At 52.3% G+C, this 24,362-nt stretch overlaps 1 protein-coding gene across 4 annotated transcripts in view; it reads left to right on the forward strand.

Moving 5' to 3' along the window:
* CRTAC1 (cartilage acidic protein 1) overlaps positions 1–24,362 on the forward strand; it is a 165,661-nt gene that overhangs the window by 93,144 nt on the left and 48,155 nt on the right. For all 4 annotated transcript variants that reach the window (XM_030808752.1, XM_003255312.4, XM_004087560.2 and 1 more), the window contains exons 3-5: positions 541–737; positions 14,139–14,275; positions 19,866–20,022. In XM_030808752.1, coding sequence (XP_030664612.1) covers positions 541–737; positions 14,139–14,275; positions 19,866–20,022 — 491 coding nt within the window. The remainder of the gene's footprint in view (positions 1–540; positions 738–14,138; positions 14,276–19,865; positions 20,023–24,362) is intronic.

Genomic DNA, 24,362 nt, shown 5'->3' on the forward strand with positions numbered 1-24,362 from the left:
GGTTCAACTCCCAGCACCTGGCACTTCCTAGGCCGTGTTACCTTGGAAAGGGCATTCAGCCTCTCTGAGCCTCAGTTTCCCCGATAAACTTCATCAGTTGCCTTATCCATAAAATGGGTTACTAATACATGCCTACCTCTCTTGATTGTTAAATTTAAATTATAAGATCATAAATGTGAAACTGCCTTTTGCATTGAAATGGGCAAGATAAGTGTCAGGAAGTTCTTTGTTTTCTTCAGTGAGGCCTGTGGGAAGGGGCTGTCCGCGGCTCCCACTCCCCTCCACCACCCTGCTTCTTATATGGTGTCCCACATGCCCCCCGCTGACTCTCACTGCACCTGGGCCCGAATCTGATTCAGGGACACTCATCCAACACTCAGGGGTCAGTGAGGCAAGTCTGGCCGGGTTCCCCAGGAACACTCTGGGTCTGACTTGCCCCATGGCGTGTCCGGGAGGACTCCCAGCCCGTTGCTCTGGTTGGATGGGACTGGGTGGGCCCAGCGGCTCCTCCCCAGCATCCCCTCCCCATTCCTCCTCCAGGTACAATGGGCCCAACCTGGTTCTGAAGTATGACCGGGCCCAGAAGCGGCTGGTGAACATTGCAGTTGATGAGCGCAGCTCACCCTACTACGCGCTGCGGGACCGGCAGGGGAACGCCATCGGGGTCACAGCCTGCGACATCGACGGGGACGGCCGGGAGGAGATCTACTTCCTCAACACCAATAACGCCTTCTCGGGTAAGGGCTGGGGCTTAGGACTCTTCCTGCTTCCCATCTTCTCCCTCCCAGCACCAACTTGGGGAGGGCCGTGGGAACCCTGGTCCTTCCTCAGGCAACTGTCATCGTCCCCCTAGGCACTGCCCCCTGCTGCCGCAGGACCTCCCTGGGTCCCAGAATGACTTCTTCTCTTGCGTGTGAGCCTGTAGGTCTCATCTCCTGAACCCCAGGCCTGGAGATGGACAGGGTGAGCAGAGACCAAGGCTCTCCCTCAGACTGTGTGTCCCCACCACTGCCTCCTAATGTGAGCCCTCCTGACCCCTCCCCCCTCTCCAGCCCCACTGCCCTGCCCTGGCTCAAGCATGCATCACTCTCACCTGGGTTATGCCGTGATCAGAAGATGACCCTAGAATCAGCCTCCATGCTGGCTGTAGAGGACCTTTCTAAAATGTTCTGAAATCCTTCAAGAGCCCCCCACTACTCTCAGCTGAGCTCACTTGTTCACTCCCCAAAATCTTGCTAAGCACCTACACTCTGCCAGCCTAGAGGTGCTGAGGACACAACCATGAGGAAGACAGACCTTGAGTTCATGGAGCCTTTTCTTGCAGGAGCTTCTCGAACTGAAGTGTGCATCCGAATCCCCTAGAGGTCTTGTGCAAATGCAGACTGATTCAGCAGGTCTGGGTGGGGCAAGACCCTGCACTTCTGACCCGCTCCCAAGCTATGATGATGATGCCTCTGGGTCAGGGACCACACTTTGAGTAACAAGGTCCTGCACGCTAAGGAATGGATGAGGGAAATTGATGCCCAGAAGGCTAAATGACAGTGACAATAATAACAGTTAATACTTAAGCAGCACCTATTGTGTGTCAGACCCTGATCTAAGCATTTACATTAATTATCTCATTTAGGCCTCACACACCTTGATTAGTAGGTACTGGTAAATGCCACTGTACAATTGAGGAAACTGAGGCACAAAGAGTTTACCTGACTTGCCCAAGGCCACGCAGCTTGTAAGTCTCAGGATTCAAACCCAGGTGTCTGACTCCAGATCCATCCTCTTAATCAAGATGCTCTACGGCTTTCCTCAACCCTGTGTCCTCACTGCCTCTTGGAGAGCCTAGCTTGCAGTAGTTGCTCAGTGTCTCATGATTTCGGAGCTGTGCTCTTGTGGCAGCAGATCAAGATGGTTTCCCCGTCACACCCACCGCCCCCCCATCCCCGCACCGCGATGCTTGCATTTTCTCAGGCTCACTTCTCAGGATCTCAGCCCAGGCCTGCAGGGCTGTAATATCTCTGTGGAAGTCCCAGGCCACAGTGTCCCTAGGTGAGGGAGGGACACTGTGAGGGATGTAGGGCCCTGTGTCCCTGTGGGGCTAGGTTGAATGTGCAGTGGGGTCCTCCAGAAGGCAGCCCTCTTTCGGGTCAGCTTTGGATGAAGCCCGGGTTCAGACTTGAGCAGTCATCATCCTGGACCTCCCAACCTCCTGGAGGCCGGTGACTGCCTGGCTATGAGGACCAACATCCTTGTGCTCCACTCCCCACCCTGACACATATACACTGGCTTTCCCCTGAGCCACGACATTACCATTACCGGTTGTTGTGCCCAAGCCAGGATCCAGCCCCTAGACTGCCCCTGATATTGAGTCCTGCAGTTGCATAAACGGGAGGGGAAGAGGTTGGGGATTATGCCAAGGGCAGGGGCAGGCAGTGCTGTCTGGCTGGCAGCCAGCCTTGTGTAGCCAAGAAACAATGAGCCACAGCCCTGAGTGGTGTTTTATGGGTTTTCATCTCATCTTGCCACCAAGTGAGGCCTGAGAGATAGTAATTATCCCTACACAAATATCAGGGCATGATCATGCAGCTGGATTTACTGCCCTCTCTCCAGCCAAGCCAAGATTGGATTAGGACACAATTAATTGGTGGGCTGATCAACTCTTTAACATGGGGCAAGGTCAGAAAGGGAGCAGCATCAAGGGATTCCTATAGAAGGGGTGAGTCCCCAGGAAGTCTCCCAGAGGCTGGGAAGCTGGAGCGAGGAGAACTGTGGAAGTGTGGGCTCAGCAGGCAGATGCCAGAGGCAGGGGACAGACCATCCCCTATTCACCAAGCACAGAGCACCTACAGTGGCAGCCACCAGGTGTCTCTGAAGCAGCAGCCCCTCCCACGCTCTTAGAGTGTTACATTATGAATCCCAGAGCCCTGGTTCCCTACCCAGGCTGCACATTAGGGTCACCTGGGGAGCTTTCAACAATCCCAGCTAAGCTGCACTCCAGTCAATCCCATCAGAACCTCTAGGAGTGGGACCCAGTAACCAGATGGTAAAGACCTCCAGGCGATTCCCCCATACACCAAGGTGGAAGGCCACTACCTCAGAATCATGCTAGTTTCATGCTCAGCCCCACAACAACCCTACTCATTTATTAATGCATTCATCCACTGGACAAATATTTACTGAGCACCTACTAGGGACTGAGGATGCTTCAGTAAATAAAACACAAAAATCCTGCCCTCATGAAGTTCACACTCTGTCCTCAACATGGCCTTGTGTTTCTCTGGGTATCTGAGTCCCCTCTCCCAATCCCCTGCCTGGACTCTAAGCTCCTTGAAGGCAAAACCTTTTATCGTTCATGTTGTGGTCCCCTTTGGCCCTAGCCAGACATTGCACATCCTAAGAGCTAAGTTAAAATTTGATAAATAAATCCCAGGAAGAACAGGCGGGCATGAGCTGTTGGGCCTGAGAGAAGGTTTGCCAATTGAGGGAAGTCAAGAAAGGCAGACACAGTGAAGGCACCAGAAAGGCCCTGGGCTCCTGAGATCGAGGGCATAAGTGTGCACTGGGAGAGGCTGGAGCTGGCCCCCAGGGTGGGGGTGAGGCAACAGTGCCCAGCAGCCTCAGTGCTGGTGACCTTCTGTGGGTTTGAGAGATGTCTGTGGGTTTTAGTTAGTTTTTCAGTTGAGTGATCCCATTGATTAATCGACAGTGGGCAGGGTGTGGAGCAGGGACATTGTGCCATGTCAGCACTTCCTTGGGCCCAGCTGGCATGGCACTCGGCCATTGCCACCCTGCCCACTCTCCAGGGGCCCCCAACCAGCCCAGGCATGCCCATGGCATTTGGCTCTGCCCATGGCATGTGCCAGTGTGTTAGAGCAACCTGTGGAAGCATGGTCCCTCTCTCCTCCCTTGGCCAGCCTTTGGGATGCGAGTATTGGAGTTCCTGGAAGAGGGCAAGCACCTTGCATCCCAATAACATCCTGTGGGAGTCATTTTGTACAAACCTGGGGTCTGCCCCTTATTTACTGTGTGACTTTGGACAAGTTACTTGACCTCTCTTAGCCTCAACTCCCTCATCTAAAATCATGCCAACTTCTTAAGCTCAACTCCCACTAGTGGCTCCATAGACTATATCTGAAGCCCTTCCCATCGCCTACAGCACCTCTCCTATGAGACCCGGGTTGCCTTTCTGACCTTCTTTCCTCCATTCTTCCTCTTACTGCCTTCCCACCTGAGGCCTTCATACTTGCTGTTCCTTCTGCCTGAAATGCTTTTCCCACTGATGTTCTCCAGGCTCACTCCTTCATTCAGGCCCCTCCTCCAGTGAGATCTTTCCTGAGCCCCATATCTAAAATTGTACCCTCATTACCCCCTGTGCCCTTAACTGGCTTTATTTTCCTTCACAGTACTGACCACTATCTGAAAATAGGCGATTTTTGTTTGTTGTCCATCTCTCCTACTAGGGTCTTAGTTCCATGGGGGTGCCTTTTTCACTGCTGTACTCCAGATCCAAAGGAGTGCCTGTCACTTAGTAAGCATTAAATACATATTTTTGAATGAACACCTGAGATAATGAATGAAAGCACCTATTACAGTGCACAGGACTTAATAAGCACTCCACACAATAGCCGTTCTAGTCCTGTGACTCTGAAGAAAGCCAGAGCCTCTCAAAGTGTCGTGGGCAGAGGTCCACAGGCCTTCCTCCTGGCCTGTGGGAAAGAGAGACCGTGGGAGCAAAGAGAAAAGGACTGCATTGTAACACCGTGCAGATGGGGGACCCAGTAGGTCTGGGTCGAGGGCTGAGAATTGGCAAGTGGGTAAGGGAAAGGAGAAGGAGGAAGACTGACCACCATCCCAGGAGGGCCTGGCCCAGGAAACCAGCTTATGGCTTCACCAACCTAGAAAAATACAAGCCACTGAGTAGCATCTCAGGCAACACTACTCAGTGAAACCAGGTAGGAGAGTGTGCAGGACACAGGGGGACAAGAGGCAGGTGCCGACACCTCCCTCCACATCCAGGAACCTAGGATGTTCTGCAGCTCCTGGTCAGAGCCCATCCCCTGGGGGGGTCACACACTAGCTCACTCCAGCTGCTTCACTGAATAGCTCTGAGCACTCCCGCCCACATGAGCTGGGCTGGGGTAACGAACGGGAGCATGGGTAGCCGATGGGTCAGTGTGAACTGTGAGCCCCACCACTACCGTATTTTCATGCATTCAGTTCCACAAAATGATTGAAGATCTGCTATGTGTGGAGCACTGCTCAAATAATTTACGTGTCTCCCTCCTTTCTACACAAACAGCATGCCCAACTCATGGTTCCACTCTTTGCTCTTTTCATTTAACAATGCACTTTGGATTTGATTTCATGGCAGTACACAGAGAGCTTTCTCATTCTTTTTAGGGTTGTATAGTACTCCACTGTGCCATTAATTTAATTGGTCCTCTATTGATGAAAGATTACTTGCAGTCTTTTGCCTTTTGCCCTTACAAAGTGTGCTACCAAATGAGTAAGTTTGTACAACACGCTATTTCCCACAATTGCAGGCATATTTGTGAGTTCATAGAAATAGAATTACCGCCTCAAATGAATATACATGTGTAGTTTTCATAGCCCCTGCCAAATTGTCCTTCCTAGGGCCACTGCTCAGGACGTTCCTGTTGATCAAATTCGCAAGCAAGCACTTTCTGACACTCCCAACATAATATTTCATCTATTGTTACAGTATTTGCTAATCTGATGGGGAAAAATGATATCTAAGTACAGTTTTAATTTTCATTTTTGTAAAATGAAGGAGACTGAGAATATTTTTATATATTTGAATCTCTTGTCTGCTCATAGCCTCTGCCTATTTTTGTATTGATTATTGGTCTTTTCCTTATTGAGTTGTAACAGCTCTTTATAAATTAGGGAATTAGCCCTTTGTCTATAGGACAAGTTGAAAATGCTTTTCCCTTGTTTGTTATTTTTTTTTGTCTTTGCTCTTGGTGGATGTTGTAATGTGGAAAATTTTCATTTTTATGGACTTGGATTTATCACTCTTTTCTTTTTTGGGCTCTGTGTCACACTTAAAGAGGTCTTCAGCAGAGGCTCTTGTAACTTCTTAGAGAGGAGAGGGAGCGTCAGTCACCACGCTAGAGAGAAGGGTATTTGGATGGGTGGTACTTCCAGCCTCTTCTGCCTTCACAGCAGAGGAGCTGACTGCTCTTGAGAGAAGCACCCCTGGTCGGGCAGCTCCTCCACCTAGTCCAGTTCCAACTGTACCCAGATATTCTGCACCTCACTACTCCAAGTCTGATGCATGGGCCAGAAGCATGGGAATCAGCTGGGTGCTCTTAAAAATGCAGACTGTTAGGCCCCACCCCAGATCTCCGAAACCAGAATCTGTATTTAATCTCCAGGAGCTTCCTGGACCCAGCAAAGTCTGAGATGTATGGCCCTATGGCTCCACCCTGTTTTCCTAGGATTCTCTAGGTCCTAAAATGGATTCCGGGGTCTCCTGATCCCCCAGCCAGATTTCACTTGAATGCAAAGTCCTGATTTGCAGCTCTCCCAGCATGGGCCAAAACAGCATAATACGGAATATGGGGCCCCAGAGGCCATTCCCATGGTCCTAACAAGGAACAAGCTTCCTTGGGAACTGGGACTGCCTCCTATGAGCAACCCCAGCTCTTTAATAACATGAGAGGGGGCTCTGCAACAGACAGACCACCTCACAACAGCTGTGCAACCTTAGGCAAATGACCTAAGCTTCTGAGCCCCTGTTTCTTTCTGTGAAATGAAGACTCTACCTTCCTAGCACTGCTACGGAGAGCACTGAAGGAGCTGATGTGGGCAAAGTGCCTGGTGGGAGCTGATCGGGTTTCCCTCTTCACCTTGGGATGGGGGAAGGAAGACTGGGGTCAGCATTTACATCAGGGACCCAGCACAGCCTGGGCTCCTCTTTTAAAATGTCTTTGTCTGAATGAGTTCTTTCTTCCCCTGGAGCCATCACTGTCTTGCTGGTTTTCCATTGACTAAGTCTTATATAGCCTTTTATACTTAACATCACAGTTGCCTCCTGAGTTGAGGATCTGCTGTGGTCATGTGCTGTGATTTCCTGGATGATGGTGGTGATGGTGATGGTGTTGTTATTATTTATTTAACTTTTCATGTGCCAGGTATTGTTCTCAGCACTTTACATACATTATCTAATTTAACCCTCACAACAACCTGATGAAAAGGTGGCCATTCTCATTCCATTTTACAGATCAGAAAAACACAAGTTTATGAGTTGCCCAAGATCCACCTAGAGGGAGGGTTGCTGGCTACTTCCCCAGCCCTGCTGTTTGCCTGATGAATGAGGTTGGAGGCTGAGGCCTCTGCCTTGCCACACAAACCTGCCCACCCTTCTCTCTACCACCAATACCAGACCATGAGTCAGGCCATCTCCCAGGTGGGGAAAGCCTCCTGGGGAGGAGGCATTCCAATCCAGTGATCCTTAGGACGAGTCCTTTATGACACAACTTCATGTTCCCAGTGGCTCTAGGTGCCCTCTTGTTCCCCTTTTCTAGTCTTCTGATGCCTCCATCTCTGTCCCAAATGTGGCTTCTCCCTGGGACTCAAGGGACCCTGTTTATGGCCTGGTCTTTCCCTTCTCCCTAGCTCCAGACTCTATTCTGTAAGCAGTCATGCCTCATGGCCAGTGACCTCTTGGCCACCCCATGGTCACTTTAAATGCAAACTGTCTGAAGCCAGGCTCCTGCTCACCCCCAGTGAACTCAGTGTCCCTGCTTGGGTCACTGTTTCCACATTTTGGACAGCTCCCTCACTCTGCCAGCCACACTCAGCCAACCCCTCCTACACCAGTGCTTCCTCCCCATCCCGATCAAACCTGAGCTCCTACAAAAGTGGCCACTCGCTGCATTTTCTCCTTTGCTAGCGCATTCACCCTTCACTCCACTGCCAACTTAATCTTCCGGAAACACTGTCTTCCCCTTACTTTCCCCAGATCAGAAGCCACCAATGGCCCCTTTGCCCTCAGTCCTGGAATTACTGGGTCTCCTCTGCCCTGCCATGCTTCGCCTCCTCCACCTGCACAAACCCCCCTCCCTGGTCAAACTCAATGTCCCCTCTGTGCCTTTTTCTCGCCATCCTGCCTAAACTGTAGAGTGCAGTGCTGTTGTTACTCCGACCCTTCCAGACCCAGTTCAGGTGCCTCCTCCCTCATGAAGCCCTCCGTGATCACAGCGACTCTTCCATCCTGATTTCAAGGCATCTCCCAGACATACTGTCTGGTTCTGCCCTGCTAGGCTCTGCCAGCTGTGGGATCTTAGGCAAGTCCCCTTCTCTCTCATGCCCCAGGCACTTCATGTGTAAAGGGGTCATGAAAATAGTACCCACCTCGAGGGGTTTTGGTGAGGGTTAATGAGAATATATGTGAATTGCCTGGTACCTGGCAAGTGCTATAGACGTGCAGTATCATTCATTTCATGGCTGTCTCCTGGTGTCTCCTTTACCTGTCCCCGGTGTTGTGGATGGACTCTGAAAGCCCCTAGTCAGGGACCAAGGCGTACTTCCCCCAGCCTCCCACGGCATCTGGTGTAGCACCTGGCCCCCTGCCGGGCATAGTGGGCACCTGAGCTTCACCCACAGACCCTTCCCTCTGGCCTCCTGGCAGCAAATTGCGGTTCTACTGGACTCTGAGACCTTCAAGTCTCCTTTAATGCCAAGATGCCAGAATCAGGGTGGAAATGGGAATCACCAGACTTGCCTCTCCTGGGGGCTGTGACTCCAGGGCCCCCTGCCCTGCCCCAAATGCCCTCCTGTTTCTCCCAGGCCTGTACCTTCTCAGTGTCTTTCCCCCGGGGACTCGAGAGAATACCTCTCTCCTGCTCCTAACAGCCTCACCTCTTCCCGAGCAGCTGCCCGCACCCTCTCATGAGGGACCCCAGGGCAGAGTGCAGCTCTTGTGCAGCTACAAGGAGCCAGAAGGCAGGACTGCATGCTGACATGGGCCGGGGGCCAGTGCTGGGTGTTTATCGCCTGTGCCATCGACCCGCACAGCTCGCTGTTTATCTGTCTTCCTGACACACCTAATTACCCAGGTTGCAGCTGCCAGAGCGTTTGCTCTTCCTAAATCACGGGCTCCCATCTCTCCCGTCTCCCAGGCCTCCGGGCCTCTGCCTGCAGAAGGGCTGCCATTGATTTTGCCGTTCCATTTTATGATCTACAAGGCTCTGCATGGCTGTTGCACATTTTACCTTAATTAGTTTATTCTTCTGGGCATCCCTGGTGAGCTCGGGAGCCAGGAGGCTGAAAATGGGGAGAGGCAAACAGCACAGGCACCCTAACACCTCCGGCTGAAAAGCTCTGAGCCTGACCAGACATCAGCACCTTAGGACGGCACCTTGCTAAGGACAGCACCAGTTACGCAGGGCGCTAAGAGGTGCTCTACAAAAAGGGGTTCCATGGCCAAGGAACATTTGGGAAAGGCTGGGTTAAATAAAATTAAACAGGTTACTCATTGCAGGACTTTTTGAAGTTCTAATAGATCAACGTCCAGGGGGAATCTCCAAGAGGTGGGTGAGTGTGCAGTCTTTCCCAAGCTCGCATGATCACAGAGTCCTTTCTCCAGGCACCTCGCAGAGATCCGAGTCCCACAAAGCACACTTTGGGAAATGTTGCTTGGGGTGGACAGGAGGAACTGGAGGTGAGAAGGCAAACAGAGGGGGACAGAGTCACCCTAGACCTAGTTTCTCCTCTAGATAGCTAAGGCAGGAACTCGGCAGCTTGAGAAATTTCTCTCACTGAATCCAGAGGTGTCCATCAGAGCTCTGCAGAACCCCAGCTGCCACACCCATTTTCTCTCCGACTCCATGCCGGCCCAGGCTTCAGTGGAGTGTGACCCAGGCATCTCAGGGATGAAGCTAGCTGGAGGTACAGCATCTAAAGGGGCCCTGGCTGGGCAGAGATGGGCAAGGGCTGCTTGCTGATGGTGAAAGCTGGAGACCCAGCAGCCCGCAGGGGCCATCCTCAGAGGCTCCCAGACATATGGAAGCAATAGCAAGCCTGCCACTGCCTCCAAGACAGCCATGATGATGGCGGCATAACTCCAAGTCCCTTCTCAAGAGCCCTGAAATCCAAAACCCTCTGAACGCTTCAAGTGCATTTTTTAAGTTTTAGTGGGAAATTCAATTGATAGCAAAACCTGTCCTGGGCTAATCTGAGCTATTTATAGGCTTTATTTATCCCACTTAGGGTGAATATTCATATAATTCACTGCAGAAATATTAATGTGTTTAATTACAGGGTGCTGCCTCCATCCTTGCTGGAGGTGTTATGTAATAAACGGTGTGTGCACTATGTTACCTTTCCAAAATCTGAAGGAAAAATATGCAAATTCCTGAACACATTTGACTCCCAGGAATTTTGAGGAGGGGCTGTGGACCTGGGGTCTCAGAGCTGCCGCCGAACTCTCCCCATGTGTGTTTCTCATGTAATTCCCACAACGACGCTGAGAAGGAGGCAGAGCTGTTATCCACGACTTCTAGATGAGGAAACCAAGACCTGGGGCCTCGCAGCTAACAAGCCTCAGATGTGGGACGCGACTCCGGCCGACTGGGTCGGGGCCCTGTGCTTTTGTCAGGGTGACCCGCAACTCAGTTTCCCCCATGTGCATCCAGGCCACAGCAGCTCAGTGCAGGTCCCTTCTGGGCTCCACAGAAACAGGCCTGTGCTGAAGCCTCCACCTACAACCCTTGCAGGCCTCCTGGGTCTGCCTCCACTCAGCGTAAGGGACTTTTCCTCCTCCCTGGGTCAGGCTTCTCCAGAGGGCAGGCAGGGAGAGAGGGTGCTGGTTCCCTGCTGTCGGGTGAGGACCCTTGAGGCCAACTCCAGACCCCACAGATGATGCTCCTGCTCCTGTGGGTCCTGCGGTCTCGGGGGTCCCAGCGTGAGGCCCCCTCAGAGATCAACCCTTTTGTCCTCTCCTGGGTGGAGCCACCTGAGGGGTCAAGGGGTCGCTTACACACTCTCCTTACCTATGCACACTCCCACAAGTACTCACGCTCATCCGCTCACTTCCACACACACACAACTGTTCTCGCACACTCTACGCTCACACTCACTCTCAGTCATGCCCACATTCATTCTCACTCACCCTCCCCTCACACTCACTCTCACTCATCCCCACTCTCACACTCTCCTCCCCACTCTCACACTCTTATCCCCACTCTCATGCTCACACTCACTCATGCCCACACTCACACTCACTCTCACTCATCCCCACTCTCACGCTCACTCTCACTCATCCCCACTCTCGCACTCTCATCCCCACTCTCACACTCTCATCCCCACTCTCACACTCTCCTCCCCACTCTCACACTCTCATCCCCACTCTCACACTCTCATCCCCACTCTCACACTCTCATCCCCACTCTCACACTCTTATCCCCACTCTCATGCTCACTCACTCATGCCCACACTCACGCTCACTCTCACTCATCCCCACTCTCACACTCTCATCTCCACTCTCACACTCTCATCCCCACTCTCATGCTCACTCTCACTCATGCCCACACTCACACTCACTCTCACACATCCCCACTCTCACGCTCACTCTCACTCATCACCGCTCTCACACTCTCATCCCCACTCTCACACTCTCATCTCCACTCTCACACTCTCATCCCCACTCTCACGCTCACTCTCACTCATCCCCACTCTCACACTCTCATCCCCACTCTCACGCTCACTCTCACTCATGCCCACACTCACACTCACTCTCACACATCCCCACTCTCACGCTCACTCTCACTCATGCCCACACTCACACTCACTCTCACACATCCCCACTCTCACGCTCACTCTCACTCATCACCGCTCTCACATCTCATCCCCACTCTCACACTCACTCACCCCCACACTCACTCTCACTCACCCCCTTCTCAATCTCACTCTCACTCACCCCCTCTCACACTCACTCTGACTCCTTCCCACACTCACTCACTCTCACTCATGCCCACATTCTCACTCACTCTCACTCATGCCCACATTCTCACTCACTCATGCCCACTCTCTCACACTCACTCGTTCTTGTCCACTCTTATTCTCTGACACACTCTTACTCTCGTGTACTCACCACACACCCTCACTCACACACCCACTCTCATGCTGACACACACACATTCTCAGCCATTTTCTCACTCTGACACCTACACACTCATTCTCATGCTCACACTTTTTCCCACGCACTTGCTTCACATACTCATACCCTTTTTTTTTTTTTTTTTTTTTGAGACAGGATATTGTTCTGTCACCCAGGCTGGAGTGCAGTGGCGCAATCACAGCTCACTGCAGCCTCGACCTCCTGGGCTCAGGTGATCCTCCTGCTTCAGCGTCCTGAGTAGCTGGGACTACAGGCATGTGCCACCACACCTGGCTAATTTTTGAGGGGGAGGGTTTGTAGAGATGGGATCTTGCTATGTTGCCTGGCTGGTCTAGAACTCCTGGGCTCAAGTGATCCGCCCGCCTCGGCCTCCCACAGTACTGGGATTACTGGCATGAGCCACCGTGCCCAGCCCACTCACACACTCTTACTCTCACTCATGCTGGCTCTTACTCCTGCATACTCTCACTCATTCACACATCCACACACACACACATTCACTCGCACAATGCTCACTCTCGCTCATGCTCACACTCACACACTTCCCACGCCCACACATACCCACTCACAGAATCACTGGTTTTCACCAAACCCCTACAGCGCAGGGCTGATGTCTCTAAAGAACCTTGGAAAGTAGTTCATCTATAACATGAGAAAAATCATTCCTGTCGAAAAATAGCTACCACTTTGGTGGGGGGACCATCCCAAACCTTTAATGTGCATCATCTCATTTATTCCTCACAGTAAACTTGACTGTAACTACTGTCATCCCCACTCACAAGTAGGAAAACCGAGGCTCAGAGATGCTGGGCAGCATGCCTCGAGTCTGGAGCCTAGAAGTAGAATCCAAGCAGAACCAACACCGGGGCTCCAGATCATTTCCATCACCCCAAGCTCTTGGCCCCTGGGCCCCTGTGCCATGCTGTCTCTCCTCAGTCTAAGCCCGCTGCCTCTTCCCTGGCCCAGACAGTCAAGTTCAGGGTTCTGTCCCCAAGTCCAGTCTTCCTCAAGCTCACCTTCCCCGATTCCTTCAGCTGCTCCTCTCCCTGTGTTTCCTGTCCAGCCCAGGGGGTAGAATGAGGACCCCCCTAAACTACGAACACTCGGGGTCTTGCATTAACAAGAAATTAACTAAGGGTGACGGCGGAGGAGAGAGCTCTGCCTTTCAAGTGGTCACTTGAATGGGCTTGAGGCCTCAGCAATCAGCAGTTATTCCCACTTCTCCAGAACAAGGCTTCTTAGTCACGAACGAGCTCCAGAAGGCCACAGACCTGAAATGATGTATGGCATGTTGTGTGGTGCAGACCTGCAACTCCCTGAGCTGAAGGTCTTTCACCTCCCTCCAGTTCTCAAAGGGGCCAGTAATCCAAAAGAGGTGAAAAACACTGCCTTCTGGGACTCCCAGTCCTGGGACCAGGGGCCTCCCAGGGCTGCCCAAACTCATCACACCCCAGGCAGAACAACCCCTCACTTCTCATCCTGTCAGAGCTCAGCTTCCAGCCCCTTCCTCAGGGTGAACTGAGACCTACCCATGAACCAGAACCATTTCTTCTGAGACCCAAATCAGGTAGGTCCTGCAATCCAGTAGAGAATGTAGGGACAGCGCCTGGAGAAAGAGCCATCCTGGGTTGAGTTTGGATGTTACCGTATTGCAGTCCCAGGAGCTCCTTGATGCTGTTGCAGGAGCACGGGGCAGGGCATGAAATCCAGCTGCTGAGGGTCATCTTGGGCACACTGCAGCAGTGGCACTTCTTCCCTAGTTCCTGAGGCCTGAGCCAGCCATCTTCATGAGGCTTAGAGTCTTTTCCCTCAACTGGAAACATGTGAGTTCTCCCCAAGCACAGAGGAGTCTCACCTGCTTGAGGTCTTCCTTGCCGCTGATGACCCATCCTCCTCTGGTCCCCACCACCTTGTGAAAGGTGCCATGAGACATACCCAGAGATCAGAACCAAGACCCTGATCCACTGTCCACCAGCCCTCTCTTTCCTCCTCTCTCCAGGGGTGGCCACGTACACCGACAAGTTGTTCAAGTTTCGCAATAACCGGTGGGAAGACATCCTGAGCGATGAGGTCAACGTGGCCCGTGGTGTGGCCAGCCTCTTTGCCGGACGCTCTGTGGCCTGTGTGGACAGAAAGGTGAGTGCAGGGGCGCATGGGGTCCTGGGGAGAAGCCATGTGAGAGCCAGGAGAGGAGCCACTGTGTAGACGTCCCCTGACAGAGTGGCGGCTCCCACGGTGTCTTGGATAGATTGGGTGCTAAATACCAATAACTAAGACTTGCAGAATGCATTCCTGTGTACCTTTCACATCCTGTCTCCTGTGCAGCCCCACCAGAAACCAGTGAGGAAGCCAGCCAAGGGATCATTGTGTCCTCAGGACACTTGTGGGGATGGAAGCCTAGGTTGGGGCAGTGACTTGCGTGAGAGCCCAAAGCAGATGAGTGGTGTGGCTAGGACATGAACTCCCCTCTTCTAGCTCTAAATCTTGCCTGCATTCATTCACTCAACTAACATTTATTAAGTGCCTCCTGTGTGCCAGGCACTGAGCCGTGGAGCCCTTCGTAAATATTTACTGAATAAATGAAGGCACAATGGAGGAGTTTCTAGGTGGGTGAGGGGAGGGTTGCCTCAATATACAAGTACTTTAGTTCATCAACAGCTCCTCCAACATTTTCGTGCCCTGCAAGTGCACCCTACACAGAGGTGCCCCACCCAAACTGGATGGGGGAGGAAGACGGAGTGGGGAGGGGCATGAGCTGCCGCAGCCATCTGCCCAGTGAGGGGGCAGCCGCCCACCCAGGCTTAGGTCCCAGCAGGCCTCGCCAGAGCCAGCAGCTTGCTGCAAAGGTGATTTATCCCTCATGTCACCTGCTCCCCTGCCGCCTACCTCCTTGGCTTTGTAAACAGTCATCACTAAATCAGGGGCCCAGCTGCTGCCCGGCTGCCACAGGAGTGTCTATGGCCCCCATTCTGGGGGCAGGGGCAAGAGGCTTGGCTCACTTTGGGATTGAGATAGCACCGAGGGGATTGGGGATTCAGTGTGAATCTTTACAGCAGGGGCCCCCAGGCCTTGGGAGAAGGCAGGTGCCAGGTATAAATATTTATTTCTTAACAAGCTTGTGCTGGGAAGAGAAGCCAAGCTGGGCTGTGAAGCCACATTTAGCCTGACCTGAATCTGTGCCACCTGGACTCCTGCCTGGTGGGAGGAGATGGGGAGGCAGCTCTGTGAACAGCCCCAGAGTGTGGGGTGGAGCTGGAGGGTGCCAGACCTGGTCACGGTTAGGGGCCTCTTCCCAGCCTCCTCCCGGTTTCCCATCTCACCCGTTCAGGACCAAGGCTTTTGACACTCAGCTAATGTGGGCAACTTCTCAGAGAACTGGGGGGAGAGGCATGCAAGTTAATCACAAAGAGATGCACTCTGTCCTAACAAGGTCATCTGCACACCCACGCATTTAACCACAGGACAAAGGCACTATGTGAAATGCAAAAAAAAAAAAAAAAAAAAAGATGGCCTGGCACTGCAGCACAGGAGGCAGGTGTCCACAAGCTTGCTCACACCCTGCTCAGCCCCTGACTTCAGTCTCCCAGGCCTCAGAAAGCTAGAAAGAAGCCCTACAGTCAGTCTGCCAGCAGAGGAGGGTTGCTTTCTGAGTCCAGCCACCACCTTGGCCATCCCTGGGGCCTGAGGACTGCCAGGGGAGGAATGGAGAGAGGCCAAGGGCAGCCTGGAAGTTAAGAGAGAGGAATGCAGCATGGTACGGGAAAACACAAGAGCAAGGACAACAGTAACAGCCAACACCTCTTACACTAGGGACATGCCACGCCTTGTCCCGCATGCTTTACCTGCCTCATCCTACTGAGTCCTCATAAGACCCCAATGAGGTAGATGCTGTCACTATCCGATTTGACAGATATGGAAACTCAGGTTTTGAGAAATTAGGCAACTTGACCTTGATCACACATGAAGCAACAGGCAAAGCCAGGAATTGAACCTTGCCTGCCTGAAAATGAAGATGCCTTTTTACCCTCCGCCTCCCTGCCCCTTGGTGAAATGATAGCAGACACAAGTTTCTAACTTTATTACAGCACTCACCCTAGTCATCCTTCCTTAGCCCCATCCCATAGCCCCTACCTGGTGTGGGGCCTTTTAATCTAGCTACCTAGTCAGTGGTTCTCAGTGTAGCCTCTGGGCCAGCAGCAGCAGCATTGCTAGAAATGCACATTCTCAGGCCCTGCCCCACTGCACCCTCCAGACAGACTGAATCAGAAACTCCAGGGGTGGGGCCAGCGATCTGGGGTTCAGCTAGCCCTGCAGGTGACTCTGACGCATGCTGAAGTATGAGAACTTTTGCTCCATAGATGCCTCAGCCCCGCCCCCACTCCGCCACGTGCTGTTCTCTCCCTCTCCCCTTGCACCCCTCACTCATTCTCTGCTCCAAACTCAGAACATCCACTTGTCCTTTCTCTCCAGCTGCCTCATCACTCACTCACCTTTCTGGATCCAGCTCAAAGCCGGTCTCTTACAAGAATGTCCTCTGATCAATAATGATTATGCCTCATGTTTATATAGCATTTTTATATTTTCAAAGACTTTTCACACACGTTGTCTCATTTCGTCTTCTCAACAACCTTGCCAGGAAGCAGGGGGAATATGATCTCCATTTAACACCTGAGGAGATGCAGCCTGGAGGCAGTCAGGGGCAGGCCCTAGACTAGGACCCGGGCTAATGGCCCTGGACCAGTGGTTCTCAAAGTGTGGTTCCCAGACCAGCAGTGTCAGCATCATCTGGGAATTTGTTAGAAATGCAAATTCTCATGGCTTACCCCAGACCTGTTGGTCAGAAACTCAGGGGATGGGGGCCAGATGTTTAAAAAAAAAAATCTGTGTTTTAATGAGCCCCCCAGGTGATTCTGATGTAAGTTAAAGTGTGGGAACCACTGCATTGGCCCCAAAGCTGCAGAAACATCTTCCTTCCCTTGGAATCATCTCACCCTCCCAGAATTACCGCGGTCAAGTTCATATGTGAATTTCTGCAGTCTTCTACAACCGTGACACATCTGTGTTTGTCAGTTTATACCCTCGATAAATCAAAGTAAGGAACTAGGTATAACTGAATTTTGTAAATATCCTAATTTCTAGCAGAGTGAATTTCAGTCCATTGAACTTATTGCTCATTTGTTGATGAGACTGCTGCCAGCTGGTAGGGTTGGGAATGGTTTGTGATGGCTCACTTTCCTCTTTGGCCCCTTCATTCGCTTTTCACCCAGTCATTCTGCACAGCCTGGGATGGCTGAGAACTTCTCAAAGTTCTCCCCTAATCAAGAAGCCATGTCAGGCCAGGTATGGTGGCTCAAACCCTTAACCAGCACTTTGGGCATCCAAATCGGGAGGATAGATTGAGAACCAGGAGTTCAAGACCAGCCTCAGCAACATAGGGAGACTCTGTCTCTACAAACAAACAAACAAACAGACAAACAAAAAATTAGCTGGGTGTGGTGGTGCACACCTGTAGTCCCAGCTACTTGGGAGGCTGGAGTGGGAGGATCACTTGAGCCCAGTCGAAGCTGCAGTGAGCCTGAGTGACAGAGGGAGACCCTGTCTAAAAAAAAAAAAAAAAAAAAGGCTGTACTGTAAAGCAGTGCATCTCAAACTTCAATTTTGCACAGGAATCACATGGCAGTCTTGCTACAATGCAGATTCTGATTCAGCAGATCTTGGGGGGTGGTTGCTGAGGGTCTATATTTCAAACATGATCCCAGAGGTCACCAATGCCACTGGTGTAGGGATCACTTTGAGTAGCAAGATTTGTAAAGCACAGATTTCTGGGTAGCAGCATAAAGACTCAGATAACCAAAAGAGAAGGAGCAGAGCAATCTGTAAGGAACAAATTTACCACCTTCTCTAGCTTCATCCCTTGACACTCTCTGCCTTGCATTTTATATTCCAGCAACATTGAACTAACTGCTGTAGTTTCTCTACATACATCCTCCTCTTTCTCACCTCTACTTGGAAGGTTCTCTTCCCTCCAATTCATCTGACTGAGACTCCTTTAAGAAAAGCTTTTCGGACTTTCCCATAGTTAGGTGCCCTTCCTCTGGGTTAGGAGCTCCTCTTCTGTGTGCCCAGGAAATCCTGTACGTGTTCTCTGCCATATGCTTGTATCATTGTTGATACATCTGTGTCACACAGGAGACTCTAACAGGAAACTCTAAGCTCCCTCCTTGGCCTCACCCACCAGTCAGACAGACTCATGTGGCTCTTAATCAACTTCCTCAAAGAAAATGATCCCTTCGAAGATTGGCCAAGCACAGTGGCTCACACCTGTAATTCCAGCACTTTAGGAGGCTGAGGGGGGTGGATCACTTGAGGTCGGGAGGTCGAGACCAGCCTGACCAGTATGGTGAAACCCCCTCTCTACTAAAAAATACAAGAATTAGCCAGGAGTTGTGGTGCACGCCTGTAATCCCAGCTACTTGGGAGGCTGAAGCAGGGCAATCACTTGAACCTGGGAGGTGGAGGCTGCAGTGAGCCAAGATCACACCACTGTACTGCAGCCGGGGCAACAGAGCGAGACCCAAAGAAACAAACAAAAAACACCAAAAAACCCACAAAGATATAAAGTCGCTGACCAGTTAGGTGGAACAAGAATTGTGCTCATGGTGCCAATGGATGAGAAATTGAAGCAAGGAAAGAGGACCACCAGTCTTGTTGCTGTGAGCTCAACAGTTTCTCTTAGGTCCTTTTAGGTTTATGGCTTGTCTTTCAAACTAGACTATAAGCAACCTACGGTCAGGGACTTTGTCTTAAGTACATTTATAACACAGCACTTGGCACATAGTTAGAGCTTAAGAAATATTTACTGTCTAATTAATTGGAGGGAAGTGGTGAAAAGGATGAGAGAAAAGCCAGAAAACTGATTTACAAAGTATGTGGATCTCTTGGGAAGAAGTCATCCATTGAAGAAATAGCACCATTATAATAACAGGCAGAAGAGAAGAGTCTTTCATCAGCAGTGTTTTGGACTAGAGAAGAGAATGACTCTTGCACGGAGGAGCTGGTGCCCAGGGCTGCTCCTGGATGCAAAGGGAAAAGAGAACCTTTGAGACAGTGTTATAAAGACAGAAGTGATATTATCTTTCTTCCTGGTAATACGGGGGAAATAAGGGAATGGAAGAGGGAAGTAGGACCCCTGCAAATCTGTGCCTCTTGTGCTACCAAAACAGAGGAATGAAGAAGCGTGGGGTGGGAACAGGGGGAGGGAGATGGCTCAGGAATTTGCTTGTCATCTTGGCTGGAGTGAGCTTGAATGCGAGAGAGAGACTGAGAATAATGGGAATTGGTAGATCAATCAATCAGCAAATATTTATTGAGCAGCTACCCTGGCTGGCAGCTGGAGAGAGCTCAGCTGGAGGGAGGCATATTAGAAAATTGTCTATAAAAAGGTGGTTGTGGGGGAGAGGGAGGGATGTGTTCTTCTGGAACAGGATGGAAGGAAAAACAGGCTGCTTTGTTGTACAACTCCCGGGAGTGTCATTCACATGGTAGCCTTTGTGAAAAGCCCCTCTGGAAGTGTGCCATGCACAGCCTGCAAGGCCATTCACAACAGACCTGGGGAGAAGAACCCAACCCTGTGAAAGAGCTATGGTCCTACCTGGGGTGGGGAGGGGGCAGTTTCTGGGATGAGCCAAGGTGGGCCTGCTCACCGCTTCCTTCCCTTCTTCCTCAGGGCTCTGGACGCTACTCTATCTACATTGCCAATTACGCCTACGGTAATGTGGGCCCTGATGCCCTCATTGAAATGGACCCTGAGGCCAGTGACCTCTCCCGGGGCATTCTGGCACTCAGAGACGTGGCTGCTGAGGCTGGCGTCAGCAAATATACAGGTACGCAGAGTGACGTGGGAGGTGGTGTGCTGGAGGGGCTGGGGCTGGGGGCCAGGGCCCTGCAAGGCTGAGTCTAATTCATCAGAGACCGCAAGGAAAGGGTGGCCTTATGTCCCTGGGGAGGGGAGATAAAGGCTCTATTCCGTCCTGCCACCCACAGAAGGCTTCTCCCACACTGCCTCTCCAAGGGTTGGTGAGAGATCTGGCAGGTATGAGTTTTGGGGTACCCAATCTGGCTTGCTGGAAAGTGGGATGTGAGAACACCACAACATCATTCTCTCCCTGGAACCTCTTGCCCCACTGCCTCTGGTAACCTCAATGATGGGTGAGCAGGTTCTGTAGGAGAAAACTGACAAATCACAAAAGCCGAGATTTAAAGCATTCTTTATTGCCAAATCGCAGATGAAATTATTTACTTACACATAAGCAACCAGGAATTGAGTGCTAAATCCCTAGGCTTCAGCTGGGTCCCGTCTCGGATAACTGAGCTCAAAGAATTGTGATCTTGTTCCAAAAACTCTCCAGCACTTTTTTTTGAAGGTGTGCTCCCCCTTTGTCTTTCTGGATGGGGGACCTATTGTCAGACTCTCTGACAGCGAGATCTTTCTAGGGAAGGCTGTTTTTCTAATTCCAGCACGGCTGCTGACTAAACTCTGATAATCTGCCAATAGACTGCTGATGGCAGAGCAATCCAGTTCCTGTTTTGGGTGCCAAAAATCAGGAAGCCAGAGCTGTACACAACAACTTGTCATGTGAACTTAAGCCACATTCATACCTGATCTGCACTTGGGACAGAGAGATCCTCTCGTTGGTCGGCCTTCCTGACATATCCATCCCAACGTGTGCAGCAGAGGCTCCCAAAGTGGCAGGCTCCCTCAGTCTGAATCCTGGGGCTGGAGGATGGTTGAGGGGTCCTTTGGGGCACCCCCCTGCCTCCAGACACCTGGGTAGTGGCATCATCTCAAAGTCCTGCCCAGAAAGGGTTGTCACTGCCTCTCCTGAGTTTACGATGCCTTTCTTTAGCCACCTTTCACCCTGGTGAAAGGGCGAGATTAATGTTGGCCTGTCTTACAAAGTTTGTGGGAACAAATGACTAGACAATAAAATGGTTAGCACAGCTCAAGCCCTGTCTAAGTGCCTGAGAGCTCCGCGCATGAAGGTACCATGGAAAGGCTATGTCAGTAATAAACCATGTTTCTCCCGGAAAAGAAATAAACATGCAGGCGCTTCAGCCTAGATTTGCACAGTCAATTTTTCTGAATAGTTCCCAGTTCTGTGCACTGGGCTGGCTTGGCAATTAAGTGCCTTGATCTTGCAAGGGAAGGGGGGTGCACTGGGGGGATGAAGCACTGGAGAATGACGAGGTGGAAGGGAGGCAAGGACTGGGAGAGTGGGCTAGACACAGAATAAAAGAATTTGGAGGTTGCGGCTGGGTTTGAGTATGAAGGGGGCATTGTTCACGCTGGCTGGGCTGGCACAGAACCAAGGAGGGGGAAGGAGGAGACCCAGAGGAGGCAGATGAGGAGCACGGTGGGGATGGAAGCACCAGCCAACTGTGCCAGCGGGGCTGGAAGGACGGGCGGTTCAAGGAAGAAGCAGCAGCTTTGGTGGAGGAACGGAGGGAGGCTGGGGCAGCTGGCGTGCCCAGAGGACATGTTCGAACAGCTCTGCAGACTTCCAAAAGCCATTTGGCTGACAAGAACCTATTTGGCCCACCATGTTACTATTCTGTCTGCCCGCCTTCTCCAGCCTACTCTTTCCCTGCCCGCCAAGCCCCCAACACTACCCTGCAGCCCACCTTGTCACTCAGCTAATGACACATGGACATCTGGCTGGAAAACTAGCCCAGAGTGCCCCCCACCCCCAAGCCCCAGGAATGGACCCCAAATGTAAGGGCCGCCATGCTGAGCCCGGCCTGATGGCTGAGGCTCTGGGCGCGTGGCCAGCGCTCAGCACCACTCTGGTGCCAGGGGGCCTGAGAAGCTGGAAGGAAAGCAGACGGAAGGGGCAGGCCATGTCCAGATGTGCACTCAGGGAGCTGGGAGGTCCCTGGAGCCAAGCCACACAGCACCTGCCTGCTAGAGAGCTGTACGACCTGGGAGAACCTCCCATTTTACAAAGAACAGATGGAGATCCAGGGAGGAGAAGGGACTCTCCCAAGGTCACACAGGAGGTTCATAGGGAGCTAGCACTTAGAGCCCCATCTCCTCCTGATGCTTAAACTGCCACAGCCTGCTGACCTTTCCGATGACCTCCAGCTTCAGAATCCTGCCAGCCTGCAAGACAGGAGGGGCTGTGAGGGGAGGCCCACACCCACTGGGATGACAACCCCAGGCTGGCACCCGGACTTGGGGCAGCCCCACCCAGGTGGTTGTGGCTGAAGCAGCTGCCTGGCTGAGTGTTCAGGACAGCGGGGGAGGGCCAGCCACCCCAGGGCAGGCCGGGCAAAGGTGCTACCCAGGCACGGGCCCTCAGCACTGCGGGAGGGGGAGGGGAGGCCTCCTCTCTAGACATTATCCATTCCCGTGGCTGCAGCTGCTCCGCTGGGTCACAGTGCCATCTAGCGGCCACCACGTCAGCTCTCGGGGGACTCGAGGGCCCCGGGAGGGTGGCCGAGCGAGAGATTGGGAGAGAGACTGGGGCAGTAGGAAGACCACTCTCCCATCCCCTGGTCCCCAACTTCCCCAGCTGCTTGAGGCCTCTTGAAGCCGGGACAGTGCCGGGAGCTGCCCTGCCTGGGAATCCTGGGAACTAGGTTCTGGCCATGGCCAAGGCTGTGGCATGGAACCAGATGGAACCAGAGGAGGGGAAGGTGGGAGGCAAGAGTCCTGCACTGCCTCTGCGGTCCAGGCCCCAGTGACCTTGGGCATGCCCCTCAGCTTCTCTGAGGGCATTGAGCTAGCAGGTGAGGGGACAGGGTCTGGAGCCAGGCCACAGGTGCAGGTCCAGCCTACCCCGTGCATTACAGCCTAGGCAGTAGTGGGCAAACTATTCTCCCAGCCTCAGTTTTCTCACCTTCAAAATGGGAGTGTTGTGAGAATGAAAGGAGGTGCACATGGGACATGGCTGGCACATGGCCTAGCACACGGGCAGTGCCCACCTAGTGTAGCAAATACCAACACCTCCTGCTCTGAGGCTCTGCTAGAGCAATGCCAGGGCCCTCTGCTGGGCATCTCCTGGGTACAGGGAGCACTGTGCAAGGTACAGGGGGATGCACAAGAGAGGCAGGTCCAGCCCCTTCCTGGGAAACATTCTCTGTGTGTCCCCCCAAACCTCCAGTCCTGGGCATGGCCAGCGGCATCTTCACCCCATCCCCCCTGGAGTCCATCTCTCTGCTCTCCTTCCCACCTGCCCTGCCTCCCCCAGGCTTCGCCTCCTCCCCAGGAACTCTGCATTTTGGCCTCACCCTTTGAGGCAGCATCTGTCCAGGCTGTAAGGTGGTGATTAAAGAAGCCTTAAAAGAAATTCGGAAAGAAAATGAAGGTGGATTTATGATGTCGAGTGGGGAGTTTTGCTGTTGGCTGGGAGCGGTGTGGAACAAAGCGGAGGGCAGACCTGATTTATAGGAAGTCATTACTGAAGGAGACGGAGATGCCTAAAGCCCAGCTGAGGCCTTCTGGCAGATCCTCACCAGTGAGCTCAACCAGGGGCCGAAGAGTGGGGGCCAAGGGGCCTCCTAGCTTCCCAGGCGGGCGCTGGCCTTTCATCGGGAGTGAAGCCAGATCTGACAGCCAGAGACCAGGCAGGGCTGGAGTGACAGGCTCCCCAGCCAGGGCCCGGGACCCCCAAGGAGTGCAGCACGGGCCTGCTAGGGGTACCCAAAGCCCAGGACACACAGAGACCTTTTCCCTGGGGTGTCAGATGCATTTGGTGAGTATCGGGGGGAACATTATGTTTCTTTTAAAACAAACACAGATATGTTATAGAACTGACATGTAATTTTGTGTGCATTTTTCTCAACTAACACAAGAGATTTTAAAGAAATGTCAAGCCTGTGGCTAGCCACCCCGGGTTATACCCCCAGGCTACACCCCCAGGCTTTGCCAGTGCAAATCCCTCGTCTGTCGAGAGGAAACAAGTGATGGGGCCTGTCCTGCTGCCCCACCCCTTGCCTTAACATTCTGCAGAGACAGGGCAGGAAGGATGACGGTGGGTGTATCCTTGTCTAATACCCGCCACACAGAACAGTCAAGTCCTGCCCAGCCTCTGAAGGCTCCCAGAAGGCTTGGCAGTGGCAACACCAGCACCTACACAGTTATCTTGTCTTGTAATTTTTCAGGAAATTTAGGGTGAGAGACCCTGTTACCATCCTGCACTTGATCCTCACACCCCATTCTCCA

Source organism: Nomascus leucogenys, chromosome 3 (genome assembly GCF_006542625.1).
Source record: "Nomascus leucogenys isolate Asia chromosome 3, Asia_NLE_v1, whole genome shotgun sequence".
Taxonomy (NCBI): domain Eukaryota; kingdom Metazoa; phylum Chordata; class Mammalia; order Primates; family Hylobatidae; genus Nomascus; species Nomascus leucogenys.